Genomic DNA, 18581 nt, shown 5'->3' on the forward strand with positions numbered 1-18581 from the left:
GGATATTCTGAGATCAGACAAGGAAGGTAGAGTGAAATGCAATGAACTTGATAACGTTGACAATGTTGGCTATCTTGGTTGTTCCGAAAATAAGACACGAAGTACAAAACTAACTACATGGTAAGGAGCGTCCTTAAATACCCGTGCCTTCATACTGTATCAAACCTTTGGATATGTTCCCGGTCAAATCCTGTCAAAGCATCCAGTTGGCTCCGTCAAATCGTCTGCTTTGCTATATCATATCAATGGATATGACCCTAGTGGCTTAGTCATCCTTCGGTCCGATATGCTTCCGTCTTTGTCACACCCTAGTTACGGCGCAGCTGGTCGATTGGCTGACGTCGCTTGGTCTTTCTGACAAAACTGCTGATAGCAAAGCCAAGTATGCTCCGTTGTTTTGGTCTCCTCTCGTCTGACTCTGCGTTTTTGCTGACATGTAGCCCCGTTCTTCCCATATCAGGCTTAACGAGAGACCAACACGGGCTCCTCGACCATCTACTGCCGTACAGGTCGCACTGTTAACCGACGAGCAGAGCAGGACTTCTGCGCCGCCATGGCGAGACCGTTCCGCCCCGCTGCCTCTCAGCTACCATAGAACGGCATGTATTTCTTTCAGAATTAATCCCTCCCGATTACAGGCGGGACTTGTACCCTATATTCGATCAGAACTGCCATTCATTCAGGTGCCCGAAGCCAGCAAGAACCTCCCCGCGTCAACCGCTTCACACCACTCTACGTACTTCCTCGCCCTCTTTGGCAGCCATCCCATTCCCAAACACTGATCCTAGATAAAAATACAAAGTAACATAAAGCACGCTGACTGAACGCAGGATAGAACAGTAACAGAGTCATCTACGTCCAAGGTCGAACAATAGACCAGACAATTACCGCATATTGTCCGCAAAATTAAGGTTCTCATTGCCTCTCATATAGGAACCGACTAACAGTTCCTAACCTGTTGCTAGACAATATCTATATGTTTAGTATTCGTTACAGAATGCTGCTCACCTATTGAGCGTGACTGTTGGCTTCGATCTGGTTTGTTCTCGGCCAGCGGGCCTTCGCATGGTTGTCCGAACAGCCACGACTGCTTCGATTCCCGTCACATCTACTTCATCTGCCCAATATTAATCCGTCGGGACGGCTATACGGCCATATTCAACATTAGCAAAATTGAATTGATCCATATCAATAGATCTTTCGAATAAAATTCCACCAGGAAAGCGCTACGAAGGCTTTCTGGGGTACAAATACAATACTTTGGATAAGTTATTGCTTAAAAGCATGAGCTTACAGATGACACACATGTCATGCCCTGATTCACAACAGAAATAAATAGTGTACGTTCCTGTTTCCACCACAAACAGTTCAAATATAAGTAAGCATGGTTGCATTGCCGAAGCCCTGATCCGCGGTAAGTAGGGCTTAGCGTCTTCTATTCATAGTCCATCTGAGGCGTCATTTAGGCTGTCCCAATGTTATGAGAATTTCTGGAATGATATCGATGAAGGAGTGATTGATGTTGCGTTCCTGCGTTTTTTTTTTTACATTTTTATCTCTATACTCCTGTAATCACCTTGTGGAATTGACGTAATATCAGGTTCATTGTAGCAAGCTCTTGAGCTGTCCGTGCAAACGATGTACCCAGCCATCAAATAATATTGGACATTTCATGGACTCGTCTCAGCGAATCTCACGCAGACGATGATGATCTTCGAATTCTTCTCCGTGCTTCTCCCTCCGGATCGATTTCCAAACTTTGGAACGAGTGGAGCCATCACGACTCAAGTTCTTCAGTCCAGTTCCACCTGGGCTATTCATTGTCGGACGCCTGGCGTATAAATCTGGAATTCCCCACGTTATCCGCTCCAGAGCTCGAGCCGAGTTCCCAGAGTCCATGAGCCTCTATCATGCGCAGTGACACCAGCTGATATCCATATCCATGTCCACCACGATATCAACAACCCCTGCCTGGGTTCTAACGGGGCAAAACGGCGTTTCATCACTTGAATTCATCGCCAACTATGAGCTCCCGCCGCTCGGACCAAATGACGTCCTCGTGCGTATCCACGCCGCGTCGATAAATCATCGCGAGTTGGTGATTGCTAAGGTACATACCTCACCTCCTCAGCTGGCCCTCCTTTGATTTAGGCACGATGACTGACGAGTTGCTTCGACAGGGAAAGTTTGGCCTTTCTATCAACCCTCCAGTAACCCCTTCTTCCGATGGCGCGGGCGAAGTCCTACAAATCGGCTCATCCGTGACAAGTTTCAGGCCAGGCGAAAAGATTGTTACACATCTGACCGTCCACCAAGACGATAACGAGCCGGCTACCTTTACGGATATCGCTGCGGGACTGGGGCACAGTGCTCATGGAACGTTGCGGAAGTATGCTGTTTTCCATGAAAGTTCTCTGGTGAAGATGCCGAGTACACTGGGATTTCGGGAGGCGGCAACGCTGACATGCTCGGGACTAACGGCTTGGAATGCGCTTTTTGGACCGGGCCTTGCTAGTGCGAGGACGAGGGAGTTTACAAATGCGCTCGAGGGGAAGTATGTGCTTCTGCAGGGAAGCGGAGGCGTTAGTGTGGCTGCTCTACAGGTATGTGTAGTTCCCTATTCTATTCTGTTTTGATGCTGCATTAACCTCAAGAGGGAGAGCCGGGAAGGAGATACTGACAGAATGGATAGTTTGCTCTCGCAGCCGGCGCAAGCGTAATAGCCACCACGAGCTCAGATCTCAAGGCCAAAAGACTGTCCTCCCTCGGCGCGCACCACGTAATAAACTATAAGACAACCCCAAACTGGGGCGAGGTTGCAAAATCCCTGACGCCAAACAACAGGGGTGTCGATATCGTCGTTGACATCGGTGGGCATTCGACCGTAACCCAGTCATTGGAAGCTGTGAAGGCGGATGGCCTTGTTGCCCTGACGGGATTACTTGGTGCATCTGAGAATGTCCAGGTACCATCAATTATGGACGGACTGACATATCTCTGTACGACGAGGGGTTTCCTGCTGGGCACGCGGGAGCAGTTTAGGGAAATGAATGCCCTTATTGACGAGAAGCTCATCAAGCCCGTGGTCGATGAGCGGGTTTTTGGGTTTACGGAGATAAGGGAGGCGTATGAGTATCTGGAGCAGCAGCGGCATTTCTCAAAGGTTGTTATTGATGTTGAGTGACAAAATACATGAACGATAGACAGAATAGAAATTGAACAGTACAGTGAAGAGAAAATGTGCTGGGTCCATCGGATCCGCAACGGAAGTTGAAGGCACGCGCCCTGTCAACAGGTTTGATAAGACTAAAGCGAAGAGCGACTGGATGACGCTTAGGAAACGGTAATCGAAGCAGATCCACTGCTCTGGTATCCCTCAACAGCGACGATCTGGTAGTTGTGGGTTCCAAGAGTCATGCCAAGCTGCGACCATGCGTCAAAGTGGTTCTGGGTGGTAACGCTTCCCGAGCTGCGCTTGCTCTGGCGAACAGACCAGAACTGCGTGAAGGTGGCAGTACCCTCAATCGAGGGCGCATTCTCACGAGTCGCAGTGTAAATATCGTAGGTCGAGCCGTCCGACTCGAGAGTTCCCTGGTGTGTTCCTGCCGTGCCAGGGTTGTAGTCGCCGTAGGACTCGACAATGTAGTACTCGATCAGCGGGTTCTGGGTCCACCCATAGACGGAGAGGTAGCCGTTACCGCTGGGGTTAAAGGAGCCGGAGTAGGAGATGGTCCTAATTTGTTAGCTGTGTCGCTGAAAAGGATAAGGTCGTCCATACTGAGCGCTGCCTGGGTTCCATCCCTTTCCACCGACAAAATTGCCCACATCAGTCCATTCGACAGTGTAGGAGCCGCCATCGCCGTTGGTGTAGGTCACGTCACCGCCACCATCGGTCCAGAAGGAGTAGTAGTAGCCACCGCTTGTGCCAGTGGAGCTGGGAGTAGAACGCTCGGACAGAGATCGCTCAGCGATACTCTGGTCGGAGGGAGCAGCGAAAGCTGTGACGGCTGAGCACGCAAGAAGAACGGATGAGAAGGAGACCATGATGCCGGTTTTTGTTTTAGTCACTTGGTGTTGAGGCAGAATGGGACGTGTTGAGACGTGCCGGGACGTTGCTTTATAGTCACGTCCATCATATTAAACCCGGGCGTACTGCTGACTGTGGAGACGGAGTGTTTGAGGGTTAATATCCTTCAGGCTGCCGGTTAATCCACGAAGCCTTTGAATGGCTACCATGCTTTCAATGGCGGAGTGTAATCCACTCATGTGTCAGGATGAAACGTAGACTGGTGTCAAGTGAGAAATCTTGTTTCGCACCGCGATATAGGCTAATGGTTCGTGTCTCAAGTATATTGACAGTCTTGGCATATACGTTTAAGCTTCGCCAGAAGCTTCAATATCGTGCCACCATCCCAAACATACTCTGCAGAATATAGGCTGAACCGCCGGCAGAATACAGAATAGGCACGGGCCGTCGATCTGATTCGGCTGAGTAGAAGCCTTGAAGGATTGCGGGTGAAGATCAGCGATCTCCCTGCGGGAAAATTGGCCTGAACAGTGGCCTCCGGTGCGTATGGAGATATCTCCGGCGGAAGTTCTGATCAATTCTGGGCAGCAAGCTGTTAGTAGCTTTTTGAGCGCCGAAAAAAATGCTGATAGAAACTGTATTGCGTGTGATGTCTGGCACGATGCTCTTACTCACAAGCTTGACTCGTATTCATATCGTTGTTCGCTGCAACCAGCGTACTACATTCGATTATTCGTCAACGCATAAGGTTTTCACGTCAGGCATGCGTTATCGTCGAAACGCCAGGCATAGCCAAGGACAGAGTGTTCGAGGGTGGAAGGAGGACAAAGGGACGGCCTGAAGCACGTGTTCCCACGTGTTTCTCTGCAATGTTAGATCATTGGACCATCCAGCCAGAACACAGCTATCACGACATAAGGCCCTAGTGCAAACTGGACCTGGACGTCCAGTCCTTATTTCATGTTGCTCAGCAGTCTTCCAGAGACACATTCCGGTGAAACTACCAAACCCAGCTAAAGGCAGCGAGAGCGAGTTCGCATTGCCTTCAGGGAACCGGCAACGCTTGCGAAGCTCCAGCCTTTACGAGGTCAAGGAGTGAGTATTTTTCTATCTTACCCTTCCTCCGGGTTGAAATTCATTGTCACTGAGGCAATGAAGTCTGAACTAAGAACCGTGACCGCTGCCAAGTCGCACCGTCCGCCGCCACATCTAAACAAAAGCAACCGCGCATTGGCCCGACGCCACGTCACAAGTGCAGCCATTAAATGGGCGGAACACCTGCAGACTGAATTCGGAAGCAGTAATGTCTAGGAGATCGCTGACTGCAACCATACCTGTGCGACCTCTGACGAGCAACAAGAATGGGGCATAGACATGGGCCGATGACGGGAGGCCTTATAGGGCGGTCGCTCATCCTGCGCAGTACTCTCAGAGTTTGAATTCCTGGTGTAATCTCATCGAGGCGAGTTCACGAAATGCCATCCTTTCTCCGCGTATTGCTGGGGCTTTTCGTGATGCAATTGGCAGCGAGAGCAGTTTCCATTGCGGAACGGGAAGTTCTGGCTGATCTGTCTGGGGGGTTCTGTCGGAATTACAAGTTTGGTGGTAAGTTGCTAGCCTATTAATGGCAAGGCAATTGGTTAACTCCTACAGCTAATATCGTCAAACAATGCTCTGTATATGACTGGTCTCAATGGTGGAATTCTTCCCAACGACCATAATGGATCGAGTGCTTCTTACCCACCTTTCGAATTGATCGGCTGCTTATGGTCAGACAACTACCTCGCCGAGTTGGATCTCTCCTCGCAGGTTGATCTTACGGACGGAGCGAACTATAAACTGCATCTGATTCCTTCCGGTGTCCCACAACTCAAAGATCAAGCACTCTGGGCGAATCAAGCCAACGGCACCCTTCTCAGCTACGGCGGAAGTGGTGTGAGCGATACCCCTTCGGATGACGCGGTCTGGACGTACAAGATTTTCGAAGGTTTATGGGAAATGCAGCAGGGAAGCGTCAAGCCGGTGCGGCTGGCATATGGCCGTATGTTTCAATCCAACCGCATATGGTCTAACAGGACTAATCCGCACAGCATATGCCGACGCCCCCGAGATTCAGGGGGCATACTGAATTGGCGGATACCAGGACAGAAACACGACGACTTCAATAACTGACAGCACCAAAAAAAAATATGCTTCTGGTATGATCCAATTCAATACAACCACCGGGGAATATGCCGTGCTCGATGCCCCTTTTACGCCCGTACATGAGGGCGCTCTGGTTTACCTTCCGGTCAATAGGATGGGAGCACTGCTTTTCTTCGGCGGTGAGGTACCGTCGGTTCAGGAGGGTATCGATGCAGAACTTACACCGGTGCGTGTGCTGTCGTCGTTTACATGCTCAACTAACAGTTCAGAATGCATGGGACTACGTTCACATCTATGACATTGAATACCAAAAATGGTTTAAGCAGACAACATACGTTAATGTAACCTCCCGTACTCAATTTTGCGCTTCTGTTGTTTACGATCCCGACGCCAGCTCGTGGCAGATCTTCGTCATCAGCGGAGCAGACTTCGAGTCTAAAGATATTGTGACCGATGTGTATGACTCTCACCCACTTTTCTCCCTCTGCCACACTCACCTAGTCCGACAGCTCGTACCTGTCCGTTTCCTCCTTCAGATGGTTCCGCGCCAGAGGGCTAACTAAAGGCCGAATGTCACACGCCTGCCGCACAATGGACGTCAAATTTTCGGCATTGGTGGGCGTCAGGCCTGGGCTGATAACTCTTCTGCTGGATGCTATGGCAGATCAGCTTTTATCTACGATGCACAATCCGAAGTTGTCCGCAATGAATTCGACGTATGTCCACACCACTCATAACTCAGCAGACGTGTAGTATCTGATCTGATAGCCCGCGCTATCAACCTACTCGATTTCCTCCGTCACAGCAGCTGAGATAGAGAGAAACCCCGGTCCTTTAGAATGGGCCGACGACTCGCTATTCCCTATTTTTCGCATCCAGCACGATGACCCGGCCGACTTATTATTCTAGCAGAAGCTCAATGAACAAAGCTGCCATCGCAGGCGGAGTTGTCGGCGGTGTTGTGGGGGCTGCTATGATTGCCGCACTTATTTGGCTATTGATCGGCAGACGGCGTAGTATGCGCAAGGGCCAGGAGGCTGGTTAAAGGCAGAAATGGAGGAGCCAAAGGCTCAACCGTTAGGTGAACTCGGCGCGGACGATGCGTTTGGCGAGTTGGATGAAAGGAATCATCGTCGAAATGAAGTACTCGGAGATACCAGATTTCTGAATGAGCTGGATTCGGCCTCGCCTGCGGATTTAGATGACCATGGGATGACGAAGTTGAGATCTACGATCGGATCAAAATAGAGCATTTTTCCGTATCTATAGAAGGCCTCTATCCAATTAGCCGCACCATATCCCATGAGAAAAGCAGGATTAATAATGCACGAGTATAGTATGTCGACAGATTCACCACAATGTGGAGAAGCACTGGCGCTGGTCGATCTCCATGTGGGGTTACCCAGGGCTGAAGCGTAGTACAGCTCTCCACCTGCATAAACTCGTACACCGAGGACATACTCTGTACACCAGCTACTCATATGTGGGGCTGACCAGGCTCGGGGGTACATTGCACAAAGCTCCCCTCAGATCATCAGGGGCTATCTAAATAGTTCAAAATTAAAGCTCAGCTCCAGTCTTTCTCTCGATAAATATCACGCCCCATGTCAGAGTGCTGTACTCTGTACTCTTTAGACTAAACTTAAGAGTTAACCATTTCCAGACTCGACCTCGATCCTGATTTCAGCTTACCCCGTCAACATATCCAGAACGACCCTGAATAACAACCAAGATGCACCCCACCTCAACCCCCTCCACCCTTTCTCTTCCCCCCATGAAAGACCTGACAACCGAAAACATCACGGAAAATGTACACATCGTGAACTCCCAATGCCGCGATCCTCGCCTTCGCTACCTTCTCAACCGCATAGTCAGCCACTTACATGAGTTCTGCCTCGAGACGCGCCTCTCCACAGAAGAATGGAACACAGGCATCCAATTTCTGACGGAGATCGGCCAAATTAGCGACGACCTCCGACACGAGATGATTCTCCTCTCAGATACACTAGGTGTCTCATCGCTTGTGGACAGTATTAACCACCCACGGCAACCGCCCGCCACAGAGGGGACGGTGCTGGGCCCGTTCCATACGCATGACGCAGCGGGTATGGATCATGGGTCAGTGCTGCATTCTGACCCAGACGCAACGCCGCTTTTTGTATTGGCATCTGTGAAAGATACCGGAGGAAACCCGATTTCTGATGTTAAGGTTGACGTCTGGGAGGGGGATTCGAAAGGGTTTTATGATGTGCAAAATCCTAACAGACAAGGACCAGATGGACGGGGGGTGCTGAGGAGTGATGAGAATGGAGAGTTCTACTTCCAGGCGATCGTGCCGGTGCCGTATCCGATCCCTATGGATGGCCCTGTTGGGAAGATGTTGAAGGCGCTGGGAAGGCATCCCAATCGCCCGGGGCACGTGCATTTTATGCTTGATAAGCCGGGGTGGGATCTTCTGATTACGTGAGTTCGGTTTTGTTTCAGTTCATGTTATTCTTCTTGTATTTCGGGCGGAGCATAAATGGACTAATGCTGGTTATGGCGATGGTTTAGTGCGCTCTACCCCCGCGGCGACCCTTACGAGACATCCGACCCTGTATTCGGTGTGAAGGAGTCGCTTGTTGTTGACCTGTCAACTGTTGAAGATGAGGAGATGGCGAAGAAGTATGGAGTTAAGATTGGGACGAAATTGTTGAAGCATGACTTTGTGCTTCTGACGGAGCAGGAAGCGCGCGAGCTGCGCAAGAAGAATGCTATTGAAGCGATGGAGAAACAGGGAAGGAAGGTGGTTTTCCATGATGGTCTGCCAGTACCGGCGGATGAGTGATTGCGCATTTGTTGCTATGTAGGTAGTTTCTGGAAGCTATCATTAGCGCGCCTGTCGAGATAGAAATCCCGGGCGGGCCCCATTCTTTCCATAATGCATCGTATCGATATCCAAGCATGCTGAAAACGGCTGACGGTAAATGTTTCGAAAAGTCGTCGGATAATTGACGGGGCTAGCTTTGGTCTCGGATCTGCCTGTTCCAACCAACGGCAATGCCTTGCGCCTAGGACGGATAGAATAGGACCGGGCTGACAAAACATGTGCAGCATTCGGACAATGCGCAAGTTCCTGGGTGGGCATTAGAGAGCCGTGTCTAAGAGCCGTTGCTACATTTGATTGTCACAGCAATGTGACTGATCAATCGCCGTCCTCCTCACTCATGTTGTTCGTAGCTTGGCTTAACTGCGTGCTTGATCCGACGCCGCTCTGGCGGATATTGCTCCGTCTCTGACCTGAAGATACCGCGCGCTCGCCAACAAATTTGTTACCCGGCCATGGCGCCCTGCACACCGGACACTGCTCTGCCCTTTGGATGCGGAAGAAGTTACGCATGCAGTGGTCGTGCAATCGGCCCGCGCAGTCACGGTTGCCGCAGCGTTGTCCCTATTATGTCAGTACACCATACGCGTCGACAGTTCAGGAGATGACATACAATCGTGATGATCTCCCTGCATGCAGCACAGAACTTGATCTTGTTAGTCCTCTGCCCTGTCTCATTGTCGTCGTTGTACGTCGCAACAAGCCAACCCCTCAGCTCCATCAGCCCCCGCGGGCTCAGCGTGTAGAATCCCTTCCGGCTCTTTTCAAACCAGCCATCTTCAACAAGTTGTTTTAAGACAGTTTCTGCTTGCGTCATGCTCAGCGACTGAGCAGCCCCGCCTTGCGTAGCTTGTGTTGCGGAACCTGACTCCCGCCGGCTGCCTTCCCCCGGCGCCTTCGCTTGCTGAATTGCCTCTATAGAGCTGATTGCAATGGCTTCGGTGATTCTGTTGTTGTTCGTCTCGAACATCCTATCGAGGATGCGCTTGACGAACGAGATCTCATCGGCAGTGTACGTCGTCGCAAGTTGAGTCAAGCCGTCACTTGTTGTGTTCACGAGAGCGTAAACGCGTTCGGGGGTCACTTGTTCGTTTGTGGGGTCGTCGAGCTCGACTTGAGGGAGAGTGCTTCGTATTTCGAGATCGAAGGGGGAGATTGCGCTGTTGGCGGCCGTAATGAATGAGGTAAGGTCGTTTTCAGTGATCGCGTTCGGGGAGACTTCTTCGCCCCCTAGAACTGGTCAATAATCTATTTTCTTATGTTTCATATCTTCTACGCACTGTGGACTGAAAGAATAGCAGCGAGGATGGGCTTTGACTCTGTAAGGGTCAGCGTTGAGCGGGCCATCAGGGCCTGTAGGAACGCCCTGTTGCTGTCATCGTAACTATGTCTTCCATCTGCCATCGTGCTGCTTGTGATGCCAGAACAAATTGCACAATAATCGATGTTGATCAACAAGATCGCAGTCCGTGGCAAGTGGTCAACGTGGGGCAAAGGATAACGGGTGTCTTTTCTTTGTCCACCGGACGACGCGACTGACGCGCCGGAGTCGAACGCCAAGACCTCCATATCTCCCGATCAGGAACATCTACAACGGACCTAGTACAAGAAGATAGGCACCGAATGTCTGCCATTTGAGATGTAAATAGAAGTATCTGATGCGACCGATATAGCCTGATATCATGAAATAAAGTACACGAGCTTTCACCCAACGCCACTATGAAACAAATCCATCATTCAGTATCTCCGCCGTGTAGGCTCCGGGCTAGGACTGCGGCTGACGCTCCGAGCATCCCGGCCACGCTCCTTCAACCACTTCTTCGTGCTGAGGCGAAGCTCCCGGTCAAGCTCGCTACTAGGGTCTTTTCGGTGGATGAAGTTGCAGAACCCGCCGCGTACACAGCCCTCGCCACTATTCAGCCTGCAGCATGCTTCTCGGAAATCGGTAACCGGTGATAATTCGCAGTATATCGGTCGCGCGGCATACCATCGGGAATTCAGCGCATCGCAGGCAGCCTGAGCATCTTCTTCGTATTTGAATCGGGCGTAGACATTTCCGATCAGATCTGCAGAAGCAAGGTTATTTTTGCGCAATATTAACAAGGGGGCAAGAAACTCACGGTCATTGTTATTATCGCAAACTACTAGCTCCTCCAGCTCGCCGTATTTGCACATCTCACACCAGACGTCTTCGTAGAACGCATCGAAGTGGTTTTGCAGTTGGCTTGGGTTCATTTTGCTCTTGGGATCGTAGGCTGGGTTCTGGTACATGTTTGGCATGAGGATCGTCTGAGAGTAGGACGGCTTGACATGTTTGCGTGAGCACCGGTCGCCGTGTCTGCAGGCGCCGATCTTGTAGTAGAAAGAGCAGTTGACTTTGTCTTGTTCGGTTCCGAAGATGGAGGCGAGGTAGTTGGCCATGGCGAGCGCTAGGTTACTTGACAGAAAGGCGGTAGTTGAGGAATAGGTGTGATATAAAGGATGACGAGGAAACGAGGTTGTGGCAAAAGGAAAAGGAGCAGAGGCGCGGTCACAAGATGGCTTCTCCGATGAGATCCCCAGCTCTGAAGATTCTGGAGAGCTTCGGCGGATTGGCTGACTAATATTTATGCCTAAGGCACAATATTCTAGATACAGTCGGGGAAAGCCTCAGCACACCTCTACCAGTTAAAACCTCTTGTATCGATGTTCACCCTTTATTTCAGTTATATATCCAGCGCCGCATCCTTTCTTAGTGGGCTACTAGTAATACGGTGCTGTATTCTGGAAAGCTGATTCGATTTTTAACCAGTCAAACGCGAGCAGACAACACCCTCGATATATTTTGTCGGCTGTTAGTCGCGCGTTGATATCGCTCACTGTTCCCTACTTTAAAACTATACTGCGCCATTGTTGGCGATCTGCTGCCAAGCAGCTCATCCCGGACTGGCTTTGATCCTGTGGTTTGGGGAAATTTGGTCACTTAGTATAATGATCGATTCTCAATAACGTTGTCGCTTACCGAGTGCCCTCACATTGGCTAGAGCACTACATACTACCATCTTCCTTTCCTTTCGTCCCAGCACCTTATTCGGCTCTCGTCCTACTATATTAGTTCCCCTAGCGCCTTGTCAATCGATATCTCCAAGAATTGAAGCAAATTGAAGACCCGGTCTTCAGAGGAGAGCTCTAATCGCCAAGGTTCCCTGTCGTATTGCTGTCCAACATTCCTCACGACAGCATCTGAAGTAGGTACTTTGGTACAGTAAGTGCATCATAGCCCGCCCTTAAATGTTTCAGGCTCTTATGCGTTATATGTCAGTAAGAAATATACAAGCATTCCCGTTCCCCGTGTCTTTTCTTGGTCTGACGATTCCAACCCTGTCGGGGCAGAGATATAGTCATGGAGAAGGCCATCGGGGTTCCGTTGCTTGAGCGATGGGCGAGATGACAGAAATTGAGAAGCTTGAACTTATAAAGCATTTGACCCAACTTGAAGCTCAGTTGTCGGCTATCGCGTTTCCAGCGTATGGTGGGCTGTATTTACGCGCAGACGCGGACCGTTTAAAGAGTCAAGACCTCGATGGCGACATGGATAAACAGCAATTGCTTTGCGTTGGCCCTTCGCCTGGTCGCCCTTTTGACGTCGATACAGTCGCCAATATACCCACCGAGAAAGGCTCAGTTAACAATGGGCCTTGTAAGTACTTGATTGTTTTAATCCATTATTACTAATGACTGTTCAGTGAATAACTTATCGGACCTCGGAATATCAATTACCAAACGAGCCTTTTCTCAACCTGCAAAGCAGAGTCTAGACCAACCGGTGGCTCATCGGGGAGGCCCCCAAGAGCAAGCGCGCCTTCTAGAGATTGCAGTTCTCCTAATGCGCATGTTAGACTCTCACCCCGTTCTGGCTAAATTCACTCGACCAACACTCTGGCACACCGACCTCCATATGGGAAATATCTTTGTTGCGCCTAAGAACAATTCCCAGATTACTGCACTGATTGATGTCCAGTCTCTGTCAATACTCCCATTATTTCTGCAGGCCCGCTGGCCAGTATTCCTGTAGCCCCCTCAGGATTATACTAGAGGCTTTTATCCAGCCTATGCTTTCCCGTGACTTCGGACTCTTTAAATGAAGAAGACAAGGCTGCTGCTCCACATGACTGGACGCAAGCCAAATTGGCTAAAGCATATGAAGTCTCTACCTTCCTAGAGAATAGACTTGCCCATGACGCCATGGCCGTGCCTCGTGTCCTTCTAGAACTCTTCATTCGCGTTGGAGAAATATCAGATACCGGAATTGCCCGCTACGAGAGTGCCTAATATAAATGCCCCAGAACTGGTCGAACTTGGGCTTTTGGGGGAATTATCCTTATTCCTTCAGCCACGAAGAGATCAATGCACATGAACGGCATTTTGCTGGATATCAGAAATGGAACGAGGTTCAGCAGCTTGCTCAGGAATCTTTAGATACTACTGCTGAAGGCTGAGTGGCACCACAACTGGATTTCGACAGAGAACGAAGTCAAAACAAGGAGCTATTGGCAATGTTCATGACGCGGATGGCGGGAGAAATGTCACCAGAATAAGCAAGATGGATATGGCTGTTTCCAGAAGAATAGTGACAAATCTTCCATCGAATGGCTTCGAGATCCAGCCTGGCATGCAACATATCAATCTTGGACAACTAATAAAAAAAAGGTCGGCCGAGACGTTGATGAATTAGAAAGGTAAGTGAGGTTACGAAGGATATCTGGTTCAGATATTTGCGAATCCATGTTTTCACGGAACGAGGCTGGCAAGCTCATCCGTCAGGACTAGATCATCTGTTGCAGGACGCCCCGACCAATGCATTATTACAACTATGTACGAGAAGTATACTAGTACTCCGGACAGGACGTCTTCTGTCTACTGGGATAAGCTGGGACTGAAACATTGCTTTAAGTCATTACCAAGAAGTGGGAGACTCCCATTGCAGCTGAAGAAGTACAGTTTTCCATTATTGCAACATCGATACCCAGCGCCCTGCTGGATTCCAGCGTCGGTATCTCCTACTTCTTTTAACCTTCTTCTGGGTATATTCGATCTAGAAGTAGCAATACTTCAGCAGATTAGACTTTCTAACTGACCCGGATAAAGAATATCACCTCAACTTTGTGGTTTTGCATGGCAATAGAATTTAAGACATACCCTTACTCTCCAGGTTAATCATGCCAGTATCAAAAAGGGCTTTGCCTGGAAGGCGCTGTTGCAATCGCAATGGCACGGTAATCCCTGGCCCGTCGCTCACCATGGGCACATCAAGGCGTCAAATAATAACACAGCTGAGCTATTAGAATTAACTTACAGTTGGTAAATCGTTCATTTCTGCTTTTCTAGACATGATATCCACAGAAAAAGTGCCTATACACATACTGGCTATGGAACAGAAGCCGAATCAGAGACGTACAACAGATTCCGGCCATGCTGACTTATACCAGCCATTCCATCTGTGGACCCTCTACAGTGAGATTGGAGCCTAGTGACGGTGGTGAGCCCTGCACGTGCCCTTCTTCCTGTTGGGTCGAGCCGTGACAGTTGCGCTCTCGCCGGTTGCGGTGGAGACGGGAAGCTCAGTAGCGCTGATGGCGTCAACGGAGGTAGGCGCAGCGGCGGTCTCGGTGGCCTCGGTGGTTTGAGAGGCGGGCTGGGTAGCAACCTCAGAGTTGGTCCGGGAGACGGCCTGCGTTTCCGCGCTCACGGAGGTGGACAGGGAGACCGACCCTGTGGAGGAAGCAGTTGCGGACGCAGTCGCAGTGGCGGAGGAAGTCGCAGAGCTAGACGCAGAGGCACTTGCGGATGCAGAAGAGCCAGAAGAGCTGGAGCCAGACCCGGACAGAGAGATACAAGCAAAAGAGATCTTTTCCGTGGTCGTGGTGCTCGAGGTATCCCACTCATTCACAGTCCCATCCAGATCCCACTCCATGCTCACATACGGCCAGCAGATCTTGCTGCCGATATTGACCATATCACCGGCAACATAGACATCGGAAGAGTTGATGGCAGAACCCACAGTCGCACCAGTCTTATCAACCTGCTGGAAGTACGTGCCCGCGAACGTACCGCGACATCCCATGGCGACGAACTCGTCGCAGATGGGGCTGGAAATCTCTTCCCACGTAAGCAGGGCATTTTCAGATCCGAAGGCAGCGGCGTGGACGTTTGTGTGGTCCGCGTCGCCAGTGGTGATCCAGTTGATCTGGCTATCGGCGTCTTCGGTGCCAATGACAGAGGTGGCCTCCTCGCCGACAAGGGTGTTTTTGTCGGAGAAGATGGCAATGGCGACGTTGCGGTTCAGGTTGCGAGGGAGAACGTGCGTGTAGCCTTCACCCATCCACTCGTTCTCGGTGACATCAATAGCACCGCGAGAAGGCCAGGCAAAGATGTACCGCGAAGTCGTGTCGAGCTTAACGAGCTGGCTGTAGCTGCCGCTCATACCACCCATGGGCTCACCCGAGGCACCGTTCGTCGTGTTCTCATTCGAGATCTTCACGCCGACAGTTGTCATGCCCTGGCCATTTGTGTTCAGCCAGATTGCACCCTGGTCTTCTGCGCAAATACTAGCGAAGGGAGCTTCGGAAGCTGCTTCGAAGGCAATACCCGTATTGTGGCTGCAGCCCCACGTGCTGGTTGCACCAGAGATGGTCTGAAGCTCGCCGTTGTCATTAACGTACTGGATGGCATCGCCGTAGTGACCGGACGCAGAGCCCGAGTAAGCGGTGACAACGAAGTAGGCGCCGTACAGGCCGGCTTCGGACGAGTAAACAAGATCACCGTTGAGGTCGGGGGAAGCAAGATAGCCTTGGCTGGACTCGACGTCGGGGCCGCCTAGCCAGGTCTTCCAGGTTTGTTCGCCGTTTGTGTAGCGGTACAGGACCGGAACCGGGGTGTTATCAGAGGGAGCGTTGGTGGTGCCGGAAGGCATGGCTTCGTTGGTGAGGAGGGCGAAGCCGTCGTTATGGGCGACAAGACCGCCAGCTGCATGTTCTGTTGGTTTCCGCCTGACCGTAAGCGGAGACTGAGGGGAACATACCTTCTTGACCACCAGACACCGTAACGGTGGTTCCCACTGCCTCAAAAGTGTTGGGGTCAACCTGCTGAACGTGGACACCCGTCTCGCTGGAGTCGAGGTACGCAAGGTACGCAGACTCGCCATCGGGAGAGACAGCAAACGGGGTACGACGATGATGCTTGTAACCAGTCCAGTACGCCGCCTCAACAGGGTTAAACGAGGACGTGAGTTCAAGAGAATCAACGTAGGTTTCAAAGAGCGACGAATCGAGGGCAGCGGTGACGCTCTGCGCGGCAGAGAGCACCGCGCCTAAAAGAAAAATCTTCATTTTCAAAATGAACGGAAGTATATCGACCGGCGATATGAAGTAGCGAATGGAAACACCAAAAGGAACGACAAGCTGGATGATCTTCCACTTGAGCTGCAGATCCGGGAGAGATGATGCTATTATACCATCCCCGTAGGGCGAAAAGGTAAAGAGACTAGCATATTGCACGGTGGTCCAGGCTTGTCGAGACTCCAATCATCAGACAACGCTGTTTTAGATAAAGATGTTAAAATGAAGTCGAGCGCTGGATGGTGGAGATGCGTTTCACCAATGCGCTGAGACCGCCCCTTAAACGGGTCACCGTCTTTCATAAGCGGAAACTCCAACTCCGGCGGGCACTGGCAAGGTTAGATCAATCAACCTAAGACTATTATTCTAAAGTGGAAGGGCATTGAGGATTGAAACTTGCGGTCACGTAGGGTCTAGGTTGATTGTGGCTGGTGGCACCGATAGTGCCGACCTGCCAGGGTTAAGTGATGCCGCCGTTATAATCTTATTTTGACGCTAATAATCCCAAATCTGCGAATAGATACAGGGATGAAGAGTGTGGTGGGTGCCAGCACCCGTACTGACATGAACTACTCCATTATCAATAGTCTGGGCTCCGGACAAAGCACATCAGGAACCGGGAGAAATGGTTCTGGTATTCTTGTCCTTCAGCTCCTTCAGCCGTTACCGTGCATTGTTAAAATCCTCCAGAGTAAGCGACCAGCCATTATACTCGCTGGACCAGCCAAGAGCGAGGGATCGAAGGAGCCTGGAAAGTTGCGGGGGGTTGAGGAGACCTCTTAAGGCTCCTTGATAAGGGACGAACAATGTCGTTTCATGACACTTTAGGCCGCTTAGGGTTTGGCATTCCGCCTCCGCCCAAGCGCTTCCGCTCCATGGCCTCCATCTCCTGTTTCATGATCCGCTCCTGTTCAGACACCTTCTTGGGAGGGGCCACGACAGTACCTTTTTTCCCAGCCAGCGGGTTCTTCTTCGCCGCGGATGCGAACACGTTCTTGGGTTTGCTATTTCCACCACCTAGCGACATGGACACTTTCGGTGCGGCCTGAGGGACTTGCGACGGCGCGGGGGAGGCAGCCGCTGATGACTCGGGCGTTGGAGAGGAGGATTCCTTATCCTTGTCCTTCTCCTTATCATCGGGAGAGTGTGTTCTCGACTGGTCAGTCGATGCTGGCGGCGTGGCTTTCGCACCGAACCCAATATTCAACTTGAGCTTCTCGCCTTCCTTACGCTGTAGATTCCTCGCCTCTGGATCAATCTCCTCCTCCTTTTCCTTTGCTCGCGCCCGCTCCACTTGCTCCTGTATCAACCGCTGCTCCCGCTCCTCGTCTCCCCGATCCTGCCGTTCCTTCTTCATGATCGCCTCTCTCCGCCGCATCGCTTCTGGACTCCGATCAATATACGAAACAAACAGGCCCTTCTCTGTCTCCTCAACATGGCACAGCCCCTCACGTCCAAGGTGCGCCGCAAACTGGGTAAGACTCTTCCATTTCGTCGCGTTCATGTGAATGTGCTACAGCAAGACAGGTCAGCAACAATTCTTTTTACAAGGCATGGGTTAAAACTAACCTCTTTATCAGCGATAACCTGCTGATAAAACTGATTGATATGCACCTTCTTCTCTCCGTGGGTAGTCCGCAGCAGATCCAGGAAATTCTTGATAAACTGCCTGCTGAAATCCTCAATGTATCGTTTCGGATCCTCGCCGATAAGCAGAACTTGTCGGACGTGACTTTCGCTTTGGACGTGACTAGCAAAACCATTAGTACCTCTGTTATAAATTTACGTTCGTCTATAGGATGCTACTAAATCACCATTTGAAACCGTTCTCATCGCGCATTTGTCGCTCGCAAGCTTGGCAGTACCATCGCAGACGACCTAGACCTTTCTGCATGACGTTAGCTCTTCATTTCGTGGGGAGGCATGTTGGTATAGAAGAAAACGTACGGCCTTCAGCTTGTTACTGAGCGCTTTTGTGCTTCCCGCTTCAGCGCGCGGCATTTTGGCGATAGCAGATCAATATCCTTGACAAGCGCAAAATGTACGGAGTTTAGGTCAATAAGAAGTTGAGCGGAGGAGGCCGGTGGCGGCGATCGATAAGCTGCTTATCCGTCAGTCACGTGCCAAAATCACGTGCTTCTATTTTCGAGATGTAGGTACTCGCGTC

At 50.8% G+C, this 18581-nt stretch overlaps 10 protein-coding genes across 10 annotated transcripts; 5 read left to right on the forward strand and 5 right to left on the reverse strand.

The window, feature by feature from the left end:
- Positions 1-2156: 2156 nt before the first annotated feature.
- Positions 2157-3184, forward strand: BDW70DRAFT_154354 (zinc-dependent alcohol dehydrogenase family protein; the record flags this gene model as incomplete). Its single annotated transcript, XM_073739831.1, has 2 exons — positions 2157-2603; positions 2693-3184. The coding sequence occupies 2 exons, from the start codon at positions 2157-2159 to the stop codon at positions 3182-3184; spliced, it is 939 nt and encodes a 312-aa protein (XP_073591026.1).
- A 149-nt stretch (positions 3185-3333) lies between these two features.
- Positions 3334-4044, reverse strand: BDW70DRAFT_154355 (glycoside hydrolase family 11 protein; the record flags this gene model as incomplete). The annotated part of the gene is made up of 2 exons (XM_073739832.1): positions 3334-3733; positions 3779-4044. 2 exons carry the CDS (start codon positions 4042-4044, stop codon positions 3334-3336), a joined length of 666 nt encoding a protein of 221 aa, XP_073591027.1.
- A 1506-nt stretch (positions 4045-5550) lies between these two features.
- BDW70DRAFT_18818 (uncharacterized protein) lies at positions 5551-6261 on the forward strand. The gene is made up of 3 exons (XM_073743467.1): positions 5551-5632; positions 5681-6068; positions 6118-6261. Exons 2-3 carry the CDS (start codon positions 5708-5710, stop codon positions 6153-6155), a joined length of 399 nt encoding a protein of 132 aa, XP_073591028.1. The 5' UTR covers positions 5551-5632; positions 5681-5707; the 3' UTR covers positions 6156-6261.
- BDW70DRAFT_18822 (uncharacterized protein) lies at positions 5964-6980 on the forward strand. Its single transcript, XM_073743468.1, has 3 exons — positions 5964-6068; positions 6118-6398; positions 6442-6980. Exons 2-3 carry the CDS (start codon positions 6228-6230, stop codon positions 6733-6735), a joined length of 465 nt encoding a protein of 154 aa, XP_073591029.1. The 5' UTR covers positions 5964-6068; positions 6118-6227; the 3' UTR covers positions 6736-6980.
- Positions 6981-7878: 898 nt separating this feature from the next.
- BDW70DRAFT_166374 (intradiol ring-cleavage dioxygenase) lies at positions 7879-8999 on the forward strand (the record flags this gene model as incomplete). Its single annotated transcript, XM_073741971.1, has 2 exons — positions 7879-8635; positions 8726-8999. The coding sequence occupies exons 1-2, from the start codon at positions 7905-7907 to the stop codon at positions 8997-8999; spliced, it is 1005 nt and encodes a 334-aa protein (XP_073591030.1). The 5' UTR covers positions 7879-7904.
- On the reverse strand, positions 8978-10442 carry BDW70DRAFT_166376 (Nse1 non-SMC component of SMC5-6 complex-domain-containing protein; the record flags this gene model as incomplete). The annotated part of the gene is made up of 3 exons (XM_073741972.1): positions 8978-9602; positions 9652-10274; positions 10319-10442. 3 exons carry the CDS (start codon positions 10440-10442, stop codon positions 9357-9359), a joined length of 993 nt encoding a protein of 330 aa, XP_073591031.1. The 3' UTR covers positions 8978-9356.
- A 216-nt stretch (positions 10443-10658) lies between these two features.
- On the reverse strand, positions 10659-11575 carry BDW70DRAFT_145208 (zinc finger CCCH domain-containing RNA-binding protein). The gene is made up of 2 exons (XM_073738390.1): positions 11159-11575; positions 10659-11104 (listed from the first exon to the last, which is right to left on the reverse strand). The coding sequence occupies exons 1-2, from the start codon at positions 11457-11459 to the stop codon at positions 10776-10778; spliced, it is 630 nt and encodes a 209-aa protein (XP_073591032.1). The 5' UTR covers positions 11460-11575; the 3' UTR covers positions 10659-10775.
- Positions 11576-12455: 880 nt separating this feature from the next.
- On the forward strand, positions 12456-13092 carry BDW70DRAFT_164694 (uncharacterized protein; the record flags this gene model as incomplete). Its single annotated transcript, XM_073741529.1, has 2 exons — positions 12456-12717; positions 12764-13092. The coding sequence occupies 2 exons, from the start codon at positions 12456-12458 to the stop codon at positions 13090-13092; spliced, it is 591 nt and encodes a 196-aa protein (XP_073591033.1).
- A 1277-nt stretch (positions 13093-14369) lies between these two features.
- Positions 14370-16832, reverse strand: BDW70DRAFT_145209 (uncharacterized protein). The gene is made up of 2 exons (XM_073738391.1): positions 16099-16832; positions 14370-16043 (listed from the first exon to the last, which is right to left on the reverse strand). The coding sequence occupies exons 1-2, from the start codon at positions 16403-16405 to the stop codon at positions 14545-14547; spliced, it is 1806 nt and encodes a 601-aa protein (XP_073591034.1). The 5' UTR covers positions 16406-16832; the 3' UTR covers positions 14370-14544.
- A 380-nt stretch (positions 16833-17212) lies between these two features.
- Positions 17213-18449, reverse strand: BDW70DRAFT_18843 (putative C2H2 finger domain protein (Kin17)). Its single transcript, XM_073743469.1, has 4 exons — positions 18362-18449; positions 18229-18302; positions 17984-18164; positions 17213-17927 (listed from the first exon to the last, which is right to left on the reverse strand). The coding sequence occupies exons 1-4, from the start codon at positions 18413-18415 to the stop codon at positions 17229-17231; spliced, it is 1008 nt and encodes a 335-aa protein (XP_073591035.1). The 5' UTR covers positions 18416-18449; the 3' UTR covers positions 17213-17228.
- Between the last annotated feature and the right edge of the window lie 132 nt (positions 18450-18581).

Source organism: Aspergillus foveolatus (assembly GCF_047715535.1).
Source record: "Aspergillus foveolatus strain CBS 279.81 unplaced genomic scaffold BDW70scaffold_128, whole genome shotgun sequence".
NCBI lineage: Eukaryota > Fungi > Ascomycota > Eurotiomycetes > Eurotiales > Aspergillaceae > Aspergillus > Aspergillus foveolatus.